General features: G+C 42.0%; 2 protein-coding genes across 2 annotated transcripts in view; one reads left to right on the plus strand and one right to left on the minus strand.

The window, feature by feature from the left end:
- Positions 1 to 2,931, plus strand: part of LOC118241237 — a 35,977-nt gene extending 33,046 nt beyond the window's left edge. Inside the window, exon 3 of the transcript XR_004775914.1 lies at positions 2,442 to 2,931. The gene's annotated coding sequence lies outside the window, so the exon portion shown is untranslated. The remainder of the gene's footprint in view (positions 1 to 2,441) is intronic.
- A 2,444-nt stretch (positions 2,932 to 5,375) lies between these two features.
- On the minus strand, positions 5,376 to 11,516 carry LOC118241221 (inosine-5'-monophosphate dehydrogenase 1a-like). The gene is made up of 9 exons (XM_035525443.1): positions 11,296 to 11,516; positions 10,201 to 10,242; positions 8,556 to 8,604; positions 7,645 to 7,746; positions 7,493 to 7,567; positions 7,163 to 7,369; positions 6,764 to 6,849; positions 6,435 to 6,636; positions 5,376 to 6,279 (listed from the first exon to the last, which is right to left on the minus strand). Exons 1-9 carry the CDS (start codon positions 11,514 to 11,516, stop codon positions 6,154 to 6,156), a joined length of 1,110 nt encoding a protein of 369 aa, XP_035381336.1. The 3' UTR covers positions 5,376 to 6,153.
- Between the last annotated feature and the right edge of the window lie 3,517 nt (positions 11,517 to 15,033).

The following is a 15,033-nucleotide window of genomic DNA, read 5'->3' on the forward strand; positions in this document are numbered from 1 at the left end:
CAATTAATAAAATATAACATATATTACATTTTATTTTTAATAGATTTGTAATATATGTCATGTATAACATTTCATATGACCATATTTGTGTGCGTGTGTGCATATGTACATGCGTGTGCATGTGTGTGTTAGGGGTGAACAATATGAAAGATGATCAATATTCATTTGTGTATATGAATCAACCTCTAGATTAAATATCACTAGTGAATGAACTGATCAGTGGGGACCTGCTTCCTCCCTGTCTATTTATAAACCTCATCGATTTCCCTCCCTCAGTGCTGGCTGTGTTGGGATCCTTGAAGGTGCTGTTACTTGTAATAATTCAGTGCTCTTTGAAGCTACTCTCAAACACATAAACAGCAGAGGGAGATGCTGCTTTGTTTCCTGCCCTTTACTTTCATTCTGCTCACACACTCACTGCAGCATCCTGCATTAGCTTGATTAGGCTTTGCTACAGGCACTGCCAATGGTGTGGCATGAGAGCTACAGGAGCAGATTGCACGCGCGCGTGTGTGTGTGTGTGTGTGTGTATGTGTGTGTGTACGTGCGGGCGTGCGCGTGTGTGTGCGCATGCGTGTGTGTGTATGTGCGGGCTCGCGCGCGCATGTGTGTGTGTGTGTGTGTGTGTGTGTGTGTTTTCTCTACACATTTGGAAGAGAGAAAACAGAGCTGTGATGTAGTTGATAATATTGCAGGCCTGGCACAGGCTCTGCTCAGAATGGTGAGAGAGCAGTGGAGGAGTTTGGGAGTTTATTTATAGCGTTTAGCTCACTACAGAAGGAGTAGATCAGGGCTTTGCTGGGAAGGATGATGATAGGGTTTGATCACACCATTTAGCACAACATTGTCATGTCCATGCTGTGCATGGTTCTAAAGAAAAGGATCTTTGTTATTCAATCCAATACATTTCAAATTCAAATTTTCTGTTTCTCATGAATGAATGTGGACTATAGGATGGGGGGTGTCAACTGTCTGTGTGTGTGTGCGTGTGATTTAGAAGGTTGAGAGAGTTGAGAGATAATGTCATGACAACGAACCAATTAAAATCAAAATTATTCACACTGTGTTGACAAGAGACACACACACAAACACACACACACACACACACACACACACACACAGAGAGAGAGAGAGAGAGAGAGAGAGAGAGAGAGAGAGAGAGAGAGAGAGAGAGAGAGAGAGAGAGAGAGAGAGAAAGAAACAAAAAGAATCACAATCAGGGCTCACCAGATCTCTCAGAGTCTCTCTGACAGGCCCTAATCCACTCTGCCAATTGAAAAACAGAAAGTAGCAGAGAGAATAGCAGTGTGGCAGTATATGAATGTGCCCCCAACAAATATATAATTCACACACACACACACACACATCTTTCACACTTACACATCCATACTCACATGTACACATGTATACACCATTCAACTACACACATCTATATTCACATGCACAAACAAACGCCCCACACAAATGTTTGGTCTTTGTGCAAATTCACTTGGAGGTAGGCCAACATTCTAGATATAAAATATGTGACAATAAACATAGCCTCAGTACGTTTCATTTCATGCATTTACATCTTGATCCACACAAACACTTTCACACTCCTTTGCCTCACACTTACAAACACAAGGAACACTCGGGTGGCCTTCGGTAGCAGGAGGGATGTATGTGCACAAAACACTGTATGAGCCCACTTGGACCCATCTGCCTCCACAGAAAACCCACCTGCTGTATGTGTGTGTGTGTGTGTGTGTGTGTGTGTAGCTTTGTTGACATTGTTCATGAGTCAGTGAATCATGTTTTTGCTGCATATCGTTTTCACATGTTTTCTCACAAATATTATAAATAATAATACAGGTAATAAAACAGGGAAGAAAGTAGATGCTAGCCAGTGCAGCATTTACTTAATTCATTATTCATCTTTTATGTTAGTGTGTAACTCTCATATTGTAGTCTCCTGAAAGACAGACAGAGGCAAATATAAGCAAAGATAGCATTCAACTGTTATTCATGGATATCCCACCATTGGGAGTGGATGATTAGGGGTGCTGGAGTAGGAAGGTATTTGTAGTACATTCCTGTTGTAGGCCTTCCTATAGTGTTTAACTGATTTCCATAACTGAAATACATAATGTTTAAAAGTTTAGAAACGTGAGCATAATACTCCAGAAGATGTAGCGTCCTGGTGTGTGAATGAGTAGTAATCTTTCTGAAACAATAAGTTTGATTTAATTCTCGTTTTCATTTCCTTGTGGATTGTATTATTTTATTTGAAACATTTGACTCAAAATAAAGAAATAGTGTAAAAATGTGAAATGGCACTACAGGATGCATCTTGAATAAACGAAAACCTCGACCAGATGTTGTAAACTTAGAACAGTAATTATGTTCTAAGAATGTTGATAAAAAAGAATAGGAATTTACAATATATACATTTTCCTGCATAGTATCCCAAGTGTTCCATCGACTGCACTCTTCTGGATGAGGATCTCGGATGTTGTTCCTGGGATCTGCTGGAGCCACTCTCCCAGTTTGATGGTCATCGTCCCTAAACCCCTGGTGCTCTGATTGCTACCAGAGCCAGTGTTTCCTCTTCTTTTAGCGTCTCATGTTCCTTGTTGCTGATGTTGCTATCTCTTGGGATTGCTACATCCGTCACTATGGCTCTTTTCTGCTGTTTATCCATCACTATTATGTCTGGTGGTTTAGCTTTTACCATCTTCTCTGTCTGTATCTTGAAGTCCCACAGGATCTTAGCTTGGTCATTCTCCACCACCTTCGGGGGTGTATCCCACGTAGTCCTTGGAACTTCCAGCCCATACTCAGCACAGATGTTTTATTATGGCATATTATGGCAGCCTTTTGATTAAGGCGTTTCATGCACTCTCTGCTAGCATCTTGCATCCCACTGTTGCGTGCTGTCTCAGGGGCATCTTTGCAAGCCTGCATCTGGGGTCCTGCCTGGTGTTTATAAATACTAATAATACAGATAGAAGTTGATATGTGTGTGTGTGTGTGTTGTCTATGAACTTTCTGTGTTGTGTTATATGGATTAAGGGCTTGATTTGCTATGACACATGACTGCTCCTCATCTCATTTCTGTGCAGGTTCTGTGCAGAGACTCAGCAGTCTCTGCTGCTCCAGCGTCTACACTGTCAATCAGGATTAGCCCTGTTCCAAGCTAATCTAATGTTGGGAATCTATACTTAACACAGCCACCTCTCCTCCCCACACACACAAACACAGTTCTGTTTGGATAACTCTGAATACCCGTTTTGCTAGCAATCTTTTTTCACATTATCTTTTGCGACTTGAATACTGGTACAGGAAGGTGCAATTCTTGAAACTACACTGCTGACTAACTAAATTCCATAAAAAGATTTTTACTAATTATGTAATAATATGATACAGATATAAAATAATACTATAGCATGATTTATGTCATTTGTTGTAGGCAATCATTTGGGACATTTATTTTTTATTTTGTGGAATATGCAAGTGTCCTGCCCACCAAACCCCCCCCCCCCCCCCCCCAACACACACACACACACACACACACACACACACACACACACACACACACACAAACTGTAAATGAAAAAGAATGACAGGCATGCCTGTGGAAAATATCCTAAATAACCACACACCCCTCCGTCTCTCTCTCACTCTCTCTTTTTCTCTATGACCCTCTCTCCCCATTAGAATCGGATCCAGTGCTTCAACTTATGCTCCATTACAACAGCCCAATGACCTTTCATTGTGGAGCAGTTCTCACACTCCTACTTTCACTGGCAGTGGAAGAAAAGTTCTCAATGATCTCATTCCCTCTCAGCAACCTGCATCCAGCTTGTGGAACACACTGTGTTACACTGTTTGTAGCCTGTGCCAAGTGTGAAAATGTGTGGGACTTGAGCATCATGTCTCCTCTAGAGGGCGCTAGAAGATAAGCCTAGAAGACCATCTTACGTACTTCACTTGTTCCACCGTCTAGTCATTTTATAGCAGTAATAAAGGAATGTTGTTAGTTTGGTTGGGTCTTTGCTAGGTCAGTGTGATGTGGAGTCCATCAGGCTTTGTAACAGGTCAGTGGAATAGAATGGTTGTAGGAGAAGTAGACAGAGAGGCAGTAATACCTAAATCACTCCACAGCTGGATGCTGAATCCCCCCGCTGGCCATTACCATAATATGTGTGCGTGTGTGTTCGTGTGTGCCTGTGTGCATGTCTGCGTGTGTGCGTGTATGCGTGCATGTGTGTTTGTATGCACAAGCATGTGTGTGATGCTTGTTTATGACTGTAATAACTGCATGATATCACCACCTGGGCCAGCTGGTTGCATGATGTCTTATAGTGTTGGGGGAGGTGAAATATTTAAAAAAACCCAAATGTTAATTATGCCTAGATACATGCCAACATACACGTGTGTGTGTGGGGGGGGGGGGGGGGGTGTTTGTTCCTGTGTTTGTGCCTGTAAGAAAGAGAGGGGGTGGGGTTCATTTTTAAAGAGCACAAGTCTGAGCATTGTACTGATTAATGACCTGCATCAAGCCTTATTTGTCTCCAAATGACTGGCAGAGCTGTTTTTATATTAAACCTCTAATGAATTCAGCAGCAATCAGCATCTTTTGGAAACATTGATTATCAACACCAGGGTTATCATGATTTCTCTACTATCTGAGATATATATTCTTACTTTTAATTATAAACATGTTTATTTTATTTTATAGCTCATTCACTGAATAGCACTTGAACGCATTGAATATAGTTCTGTGCCCTCATCAATGGGATTCCAGGATCTGCAGGACCAAAATGAGGGCCCCCTGCTGGCTCCCTGAGACCCTCTTTAGGCATCAACCTATCAGTATGCTGTTATTGTGTGAAAAATAATTCAGCCCCTGTTCCCTCTGAAAGCTCACACCACTAAACCAGAAGGGACGCCTAAAGTGAGGGAATTCATGATCAAAGCTAGAAAAAATGTTGGTGGCGGGTGTGTCTAGGTTTTACGGCTTGATAAATGAGTGTTATTTTGTCTGCTTTATATCCCAGAATGTGCAGTACACACCTATTGTTAAAAGAGCTCGCTGAATAAAAATCTCTTTCATAGTATCTACTATGAACCTGGCAAACCTGAGTTAGGTTGTCACAGCAGAAAACAGGGCAGTTAGAACAACGACTGATCTATTGCGTTCTCGCCATGAATAAATCGCCATATTGTCCCGATCACAGCTGACCTGCCTCCCGATGGGACGTGACAGGATGGTTAAATGTAATGAGCATCAATTAGCATTCTGCTTTAGCCAAGCAGCTGAGAGTTGAGCACAGAGGTCAGGTCCACCCCCGTCCCCACCGCTACTGAAACCTCTCTCCCTCTCTTTTCAAGCCACCTAGCAACAATGAGTCTCCAAGGAGCGCGCCGGCAGTCCCACAGGCACGGAGGCCCGCGGAAGGAAGACCGTCCCGCCGAAGCTGTGGCACCTGCGCCTGTTCTGGCTAAGCAATCAGAGGGCTAGCGGGACAGTGGGAGAGCAGGTGCGGTGTGTCCCGCCACAGATCGAGGCAGCCTCGGCAGCTCTGAGGGAAGACATGGAGAGAATGAGAGAGCGGGAGGTGGGGAAAGGAGACAAGCACTGAAGGAGAGATGGATAGAATTGTCACAGTTATGGTGAAAAAAAAATCTAAATAAAGATTGCCGAGTGAGTGAATGGGACGCTAGATAAATTGGGTGAGTGAAGAACAATATAAACTCGTCATGGGCAGAAATGCTGAGAAAATGAGAGACAGAGGAAGAGAGGGGAGCGGACCTTCTGTTTCTGTTTAATAAAGCAGAACACATCTCTGTCATACGGGCAGACTGCCACAAAATAGCCACCACAATCTGTTCGGATTTAAACAGACTGATGCAAACTCAACTTTGCACGCTGGCTACAGTTCACGATGAATTTAAACAATTTTGTGGTATACGATGTCTTATCAAACATAGCCCATCCCCACTCTAAGAGCATCCACACCATCATCAAACAAATTCTTCGTCTGACCAGCTGTCACTACTACACAGACATACACAGAGACAGAGCGAGAGAGAAGAAGGATGAAAGTGAACACAGCAACAAATGAAAAGAACCAAACACCATCAATTCTTACCTACCTCAACCCTCTCAGTTTACAGAACAAGCAAATGTGAGAACTGTGACTCACCATTCCCCCCCACCACCTGGAGCTCAGGATACTTCTGTTTAATGTAGTTAATCATGCTGATCTGAAACACTGAGTTTCCCTGAGATGAGTCCTAAAACAATAGACACAGCCTTCAGACCAAATTCACTATGTCCAATCACAGTCCTGTGTTACACAGCCTCATAGCAAAAATAGTTTGTCATTTGATTCAGGCACCATACTCAGGATGGAGCCTAATCCCACTCCCTTTAGGACCTTAAGACCTACCAGCACCACCACGTCCACTCCTGCCTGCACGAGCAGGTCCAGCCGGTACTTGTCATCCTCACGGGTAACGATGGCAGCGCCACACAGCAGCTGTTTGCGGGAGTCTTTAGAGGCCAGAGGGTAGTCTCTGTTCTTCTTCAGATCAGTGCGAGCAATTATAGCCACCAGCTCATCACTGTCGTTCACAATGGGCAGTTTACCTGCAATCAACAAGCGTCCCCACGACCGACCCGTTACTCAGAGAAGAAGTGGAGAAGTGAAAATAACCTTTCAAAGTCCTTTAGAAGCAGTTTCACTTCTCAAGCTGAAAAGATGAAGAATCAGACCTTTTTTTGCTGCACTGCAGGATGTCATTGGCCTCTTTGAGTGAAACACCTGCTGGTGCAACCACTAAATCTTCCCTCTTTGTCATTGCCTGGCAAATATCACAATAAATCACAAAAAGATGTGAGTTTAAAGAATGTGATTTTATACACACACACACTTTATATATATGTGTGTGTGTGTGTGTGTGTAATTATATATATATATATATATATATATATATAAATAAAAAATGTGTATATATATATTGCCCTCTTTGACACACTGACACTTACAGAAATATCACAATTACATGATAGTTCTATTCCACCTATATTTTTAAGCATTGTATGTCATATGTGATTCATTTGTGTTTTTAAAAACCTTTTGTATATTGTATGTACAATCAAAGATGAATCACAAACCTCCTCCAACAGCCGGTCATAGTCCTTCTCTGAGAGGAAGTCAATGTCTCGTGACGTCACGATTCCCACAAGCTTGCTGCCCATCTTGCCGGTTTCGGTGACAGGGATTCCAGAGAAGCCGTGTCGCACCTTGGCCTCAAACACATCTCTGACCGTGCGCTGTGGACTCATCACCACCGGATCCGTGATGAAGCCCTGCTCGAATTTCTGCCATGACACCATATATTGCTCTGCTGATGAGAGGCCTCAGGGAAGCTTGTGTGTAAATCTGCATGTTCAACGTGTTGTTCATTATATTCCTATTAAGACAATTCACTGAAAGTTTGACACCTTAACTTTCCGGACTTCATTTGCTTGGAACTCTGGGGTGCAATTGTGATGGATGATCCCAATACCGCCCATGAGCTGTAATACAAAATCACAGAAAGCTAAATGGAAAAGCAACAGGACTTCATGGTTTTGAGTGTGTGGGGGATACTCACAGCCATAGCGATGGCCATGGAGGATTCAGTCACAGTACCCATGGGGGAGGAAATAAGCGGCGTCTTCAGGGTTATCTTCCGGGTCAGAGCAGAGGTCAGATCCTGAATGACAGACGCAAATGGTAACAGAAAGGAACCAATGTTCTACAGAACAATTATCTTTGTTTATGTTCATGCTTGTATTTTCATACAGACTATGCATTGCACAAAGATAAGAACAGTTTGGGGTGTTACTTTGGACAGCTTTCACATATGCACACATCTCTATCCCATTATTAATTTGACTTCAAGTGACTTGGATGTGCTCATTCAAAGCACAAATATTGCTGTTTTTATAAGCAGGGCATCAGTTTAACCTCCCTGTGGTAAGACAGACAAAAACATCCTACGTTCTCTCCCACATTCTAGCACACACACACACACACACACACACACACACACACACACACAAAATGTAACACCAAATATAAATACCACAATATATACTATCCCATATCCATTACACATGGGAATTTTGGTTTGCGCCTCCCTCACACTGTCATACACACACACACACACCCACACACCCCTCAGCCTCTCTGCCTGTGACAACACACCCTATGCACCTGGGATGCCAACACCACCTATTTTGCACATCTTATTTGCACTCCTTCATCCCTCTCTTACAGTATGCCACACTCCACCCTCTGTTGTAGTCGTGTTCGCACTACATGGCAACTGACTCAGCTCCTCCATCTCACTGAAGGTAGAGGAGACCGCCAGCTCCCTAATTAATTAGGAAGATCCCGCCCCCTCCACTAAATCATTACTAGATGTGCTGTATTTACTGAAACACACACACTGGTAAGCCCTTATGGGGCATGTCAGGAAACCTGCTGAGCTGTTTTGGTGCATTTTGCAAAAGTACTCACCACTTCATCTGAGGTAAAGTCAATGATGCCAGGCAGGATCAGAAAATCACTGAATCAAAGACCACAGAACAAACAAACAAAGAAAAACAAGCCAAATAAAAAAATATATACCAATTAGTTCACTGAGACATACATGCTACACCCTCACATTTTCGTATCAGTTAGTGCATCATATACCAAATGACCGTGGGGAGCTCCACACACCCATGCTGATAGAACTATGAGACATGACTGATGATTGCTCCCATAGCCACCTGCGACTAGCAGAAGCTCGGACACTTTGTGTGCATACATGTGAGGTCAATTTCAACTTCAAACTTCATGTCCCAGTAGCAAGAATTGAACATACCTGCTTGAGTTGCAGAGTTGAGCGCATATTCTGGAGTATGGAATAAGTTAATCTACCTAAGAGTATGTTGTCCAATGATGTCCTGTTAATGTTCTTAAGCATGCGTCATGTCACAGCCTATCCATTAAAGTGGCATTACTGTCCCACCACTGCTTGAGAGGACACGGGAGACAGAGAGGCAGCCAAAGGAAGCCTAACTGTAAACAGAATAGAGCAGCGTATGCGAACATCAGTGTGTGAGAGAGAGAGCATCCCAGCAGTACGACAATCATAAGGCCACAGTTGAGAGTGTCCTCTAGTGTGGGATCTAGTGCAGATAAAGCCTCCATTACAGAGATTAAAGATGGCGGCCTAGTGGGCAGAAATAGACAGAGACCACTGCTCAGCTAGATAGTGCCTAGGGATACATCTTCACATCTTTGATAACATCAAAGAAAGCTATTTGCACTGCCCTACTTGAAAAGCAGAACAAGAGAGGTCATGATCTCCAAGTCTGTATTTGAGACCATCTCCGATAGCAAAAAGCTGCTGGGCAGTGAGCCCATCTTCAGGCACATAGCCTGTACCCCCACTGATCAGGTAGTCAGCCATACTGCACACACACACACACACACACACACACACACACACACACACACACACACACACACACACACACACACACATACACACACACAGAGAAAGAGACAGAGAGAGATTCATGGGATTTTATTGAGCTAATTGCTGCCCCATTTAAGATATTATGCCCCCTTCTACCCACAACACACACACACACAATACCTAAAAGAAACTAATTTTCTTTTTTAAATTTATGAATACTATAAAAACATCAAAGCCTTATTTTAGTGGGATTGTAACCTTACAAGTGTGTTATACAAATAATTAATAAAGAAATAGCTGATACTAAAAATACATTATACTAACAACCTAGCAAATACAAGTCACATCAGAAGTAGATGTACGCTAAAGAAAGGTTATTCTGTCTGTGCTCTCATGTAAACAGAGTTAAAACGTAAGCGTTTTACTGATCCGCGGATCGAAATATTTATCCAGTGGGTGTTGGCCGAGGATGCTAAAGCTATTTCTATTCGTTACGCTTTGCCCTTTCTCCATTTCGACGTGCTATCCTTTTATTCGGGAGAGCCGATGTCTCGCATTCGCAGCATGCAAACAATAACCGTCATTATCGTACTCAAGTAGTACACACGGATTTAGTGTGATATACTTCCAAGACTGAACAATGATGCTTTATTCTTAGTGAATGTGAATGAAAATCCCGCTTCTCGGGTTACTCACAAGACGATAGCGTCGCGTACTTCAGACAACAAAAAACGACGTCAAGGAACACAGCTGGTCTTCATCTGCGACCGTTACAGACTAGCCTCTGTGGCATCTCTCAAAGTCAAGCGAAAGTCTAGCCCTTAGCTAAATCACCCAGAATCACAGTTGGAGTTTACACATTTTAAAGACTCGACCTGCTCAGTTTGAGAAAACTCTCATCCTCTCAACGTGGTGGATGACGACGGGACATGTTAAGAGAGAGCAGACGGGCGATGCGCCTTTGTTTTACTGTCCACGCTATTAGGTGGCCTAATAGTTCAGGTGTGAAAATTCCGTTTGGATGAGACAAAAAATGTTTTTGACTTGGGTTGAAATAATCATCTTGCTTATAAAAGGAGGACTGGTGATGTAGCAAATCCACACAATCGTTTTGAAGCCGTGGTCAGGCTGCCCAATACTCAACTTTATTATGTTATTCACAAAGGATCTGACACAGCCCCCAACTGAGCTTTAAACACCTGGAAGTTAATTTAGTCCATTCTGTAAATTGAAATGTACAGAGATATGGGTCTGTAAAACAAATGGAATGTGATGCTTTTGAGCATTGCTATGGCAAAATGTTTTCATATCTGTTCTACAACACAGATTATATCGGTCTTGATAATATAATTCTTAATCAGATTTATGGTCCTTTTTACTCTGCTGACATGGGAATGTTAATATGATGGGCAAAGAAGGCAAGCAGTTATATTTGAGTAGTGCTGGACATTATAAATGAGTAAACATCACTATTTACACATTAGGACATTTTATTATACTATGACATGACTGTATTTCTCTGTAGAGACTGTAAATGTATAGGTCTATTTTATGTGATGATAATCCCCGAAAGGAATGTGTTCTTCTGAGACCAACAATATGGAATTGGGCTAAAATTGCACATCACTGAGAACCCAACCCAGTCTGTGCAACAGTTTAAAAGTACACAATCCAAAAGAAAAATAAAGTCCACTCCTAATGAACTTGTTTAGTGACACTAACGTTAACCTAGTGATGCAAACATGGTTAATTTTGCTGATCAGCACTCCTTTGAAACCGTAGGAGTCTCACCTCTCTGGTTCGTAGCCAGCCTGGATGCGCGTGGCGCTGTAGCGCTGAGCTGCAGTCTCATGCCCATGAGATGTGTTGTGGCCAAATGGCCCCTGGTGCTCAGGGTCGCGAGGCGACAGCTGCAATCTGGCTGGCTCTGTGTCGCCCACAATGAGGCGGTAGTCGATCTGGTAGCTGTCGTGCTTGCCATTGGCAAAGTGCTCATAGACATGGCCCTCCATGTAAGCGATGTCCAGTACTCCAATCCTCCTCTACAACCCTGCGTGAGCTGACGCCCCGGGCCTCCGCCCACCTCCCCTCTCCACCTGCACCACAGAGCGGCTCCTGGGACACTGCGTGCGCATTCACCAGTGGTTGTGCTGGAGCCACGCACACAATCCAAGTTTGTTCCTCAGATCGAGATGGAGAGCTTTCTCTTAGCTGAGGAGCAGAGTAAGAGATTCATCCAACATGCATCATACAAGCAGCAGCTGAATCAGGTAGAATGAAATACGGCTCTGATAGAGGCTTCGTCCCAAACAAAATAAAGCTACTGGGTGTCTTGGTAAGACTCTGTAAGTGGTGATCCCTAAAAAGGCCTGTCTGCTGCCATTGGACTACTGTTTTCTCTAAAGTGCTGTCTGGAATGTTGTCAGAGACAACATTCAGAGGGATTGGGAAGGAAAGCCTCTTAGTCACTACCTGTACTGCCCTCATTGCCATTGAAATATAACAAGGTTACAGTCAAGCTCTGAAGCTTCACTCAACACTCTGCCCAACCGCCTTTAATGCTCATAAAGTAGGAGTTTGCAGAATTTGTTTGTTGTTATGCTACACACTAAATGCATGGCACACAAATGTTTGATGCAGCAAAATGTCAGTGCTTTTTTAACAAAGGAGAAATGAGCACATATGCACCTTCCCTATATTATGTGAAGATGGATAATAAAATGATAACAGGTGTATCTATTTGTTGTTCTTATTTTAATATTCACATCAGGCTTGTGATTTTGCAAGGAAATTGTAACATAAATGTTCCTAGTGTTCTAGGGTTACTCTCCTGGGCTCATATTCTAATACAGGTGTGATAAGAACTTATATTTCTAAAAGAAACAATCTTTAACAAACAACTGCATTTGCATAAAGGATTTATCTTAATGCTTTAATGTTTTAGTGTGCTAATGTCTGATTTTAAGTACACTTTGCTACCACAAGTACTGTCACTAAATATTAACTAGTTTCAACTTTGCTAATAGTTCTACTGATTTTCATAATTTTGTTCTTCTTTCCATTTGTTGAACATTAAACAGCTCTGTTTCATCTTCTCTTTTCAGCGCTCTCTCTCTCTCTCTCTCTCTCTCTCTCTCTCTCTCTCTCTCTCTGTGTGTGTGTGTGTGTGTGTGTGTGTGTGTGTATGTATGTTATCTATTTTCTAGAAGCTCCCCCTTGTGGTTTTAATATGCTCATCCACAATTCAATATAGAGCTCTACAGTCTATGTCTGCACAGAGCTGATGAGTTTATAAAAGTCCACACTGCAAAATGTGCATAGTACTGACGTTTACATTACAATGCTCTGTCCAGTCATGCCAAAGCCAGTTTTATTTCAATTAAATGTATGTACATGAATTACTTGAAGACATGAATAGAAATCTATAGAGGCATTACTCATTATGTCATGACCCTGTTATCTATTAGAAACCCACAATTTATCTGAATTAATTATTCATAAATAAATTGTCAGCTTCATGTCCATTCAGATTTCAGTGGAGATCAGCAGGGGTCTATTACTGTGTATTATTATTCATAACACTGTGACTGCAAACTGTGAGAACAGACACACACAGGTTATTTTCCAGTCCCTGAGTGCTTTTGTGGCACTGCTTGACAGTTGGTGGAGTGTTCCCTAAAAGAGCCACTGAGCATGATGGATTCGGTAGTAGGAGTTTAGTGAGCAGAGAGGACGAAGACTTACGAGTGCAGGCCATGAACACCCCCCTCCACCTGAGCAGACATGGTCCTCTTCTCAAACTTCAGCTCTCCAGAGTACATCATAGAGCTACACTCAACATAGAAAACGCCATTACACACAAGCATTCACTCACACACAGCTTCCTCTCTTCCATTTTCTGCTGACCTTCCAAAGAACCCTTGATGCTATAAAAGATAAGAAAGACCATACATAGAAATGTGTTTGTAGACAAAATATATCCTAGCATTTGAAAAACTGATGTTTTTCAGTGTACATGAAAAGGGAAGTAGATTCATCTTAACCCACATCTTGTTTTTTCAGTAGATGAGTACTGCTGTTGAGCCTTCTTACAATGACAATGGTTTTATTTAAGCCCTATTCAGTAATTACACAACGCTGAAAACATCACAGTAAAACAGCAGTATGATCAGCACTTAAGAGTAAATACCTGAGTGCTTTTCACTTGGCTTAGAAGATTTTAAAGCATGCCTTAATGCTACATAAGACCATATTGGGGTATTTGAGAAAATCAACAGCAAAGCTAAAGGTCCAGAGATTATAAAGGTTACCATGAAGGTGATACACATAATATGGGTTTTCCCAGAAACTAGTAAACCCAGCTGACATTTGCTAGACAGCAAACATTGGAGGTGTCTAGTGGACAGGAAATATCTACAATAAACCTTTTATATTTGTTTATCAGGGAGTGTGTATTCTCACAACAGTTCTGAGGAAAATTGCAAATAAATGAAAATCCAGGAAGTTGCCAACAAATTTGATTCTTTTCACTAAACAATGGTTTCTCAATTGCATGCATCTGCGTGCACAAGGAAAACAACTCCTAAATAGAAATAACATTATCACATTAAATGATTGAAGGTATATGATCACAGGAAACAAAAGAAAGTCTGATTACCTTTAAACTAGGTTTGAATCCTTCAAGCAGACAACCTCAGAGCAATGGAAAACTGAGCCAAAAGCAAAAACTTTGGCCAAGTGGGAAAAGGCCATCCATAATTACAATAATAAATGTTATCTCACGGTGCACCCTTGTTGAAATGATGATCAAGTAGAAATGTGTTCATTTTCAATAGACTAGGTTCCTTTTTTCCATTACACTAGCATATTGTCCTTAGTGGTTGCAGCCTATTCTGGTAACACCCTCATAGTTTTAGCAGGACAAACATTATAGAAGTACGGATAGACTTGCTTGGTGAATGTTTGTCTGAAAGTGTGCACGTATCTGTTGTTGAGAGGATCAAAGAAGGAGATCAGACCACTGTCCCAATCCAGGAGCACTCTGATCTGCTGGAGGGTCTGCTTCATGACAAGAGGCATCAGCCTCTCGTGTGATACTCCTATCCCATATTTACCCTTGTACTAACCCACTTGCCACAAGCCATGCTTTATGAGGTCCTCACAGACTCAAAGAAAAAAAAGTGATACAGCCTATTAAAGAACGTCACAGTTCAGTTACACACTTTTTTTCTGTACTCGCACTTCCTCCAAATGTCTCACAGAATCAAATCATTTTCAACCTGCCATGAAGTGGATACAAATCAACAGAACGGCATAAAGAGAAACCAGAACAACAAATGAATAAACAAAACAAGACGTTCCATGTTCAACTTGACATCTTTATTAGTTGGTAGTTGTTTAGTTGTTTTTATTTTTTGCTTTCTGCGGAATATGTAAGGACCTGTTTCCACTGAAATATAAACCACTGAACAGAACTAAAGTGCTGGAAGGCATATGTGGAAAAGGAAAACATTACACAATCAAAAACAA

This window comes from Electrophorus electricus, chromosome 4 (assembly GCF_013358815.1).
Source record: "Electrophorus electricus isolate fEleEle1 chromosome 4, fEleEle1.pri, whole genome shotgun sequence".
In the NCBI taxonomy this organism is placed as follows: domain Eukaryota; kingdom Metazoa; phylum Chordata; class Actinopteri; order Gymnotiformes; family Gymnotidae; genus Electrophorus; species Electrophorus electricus.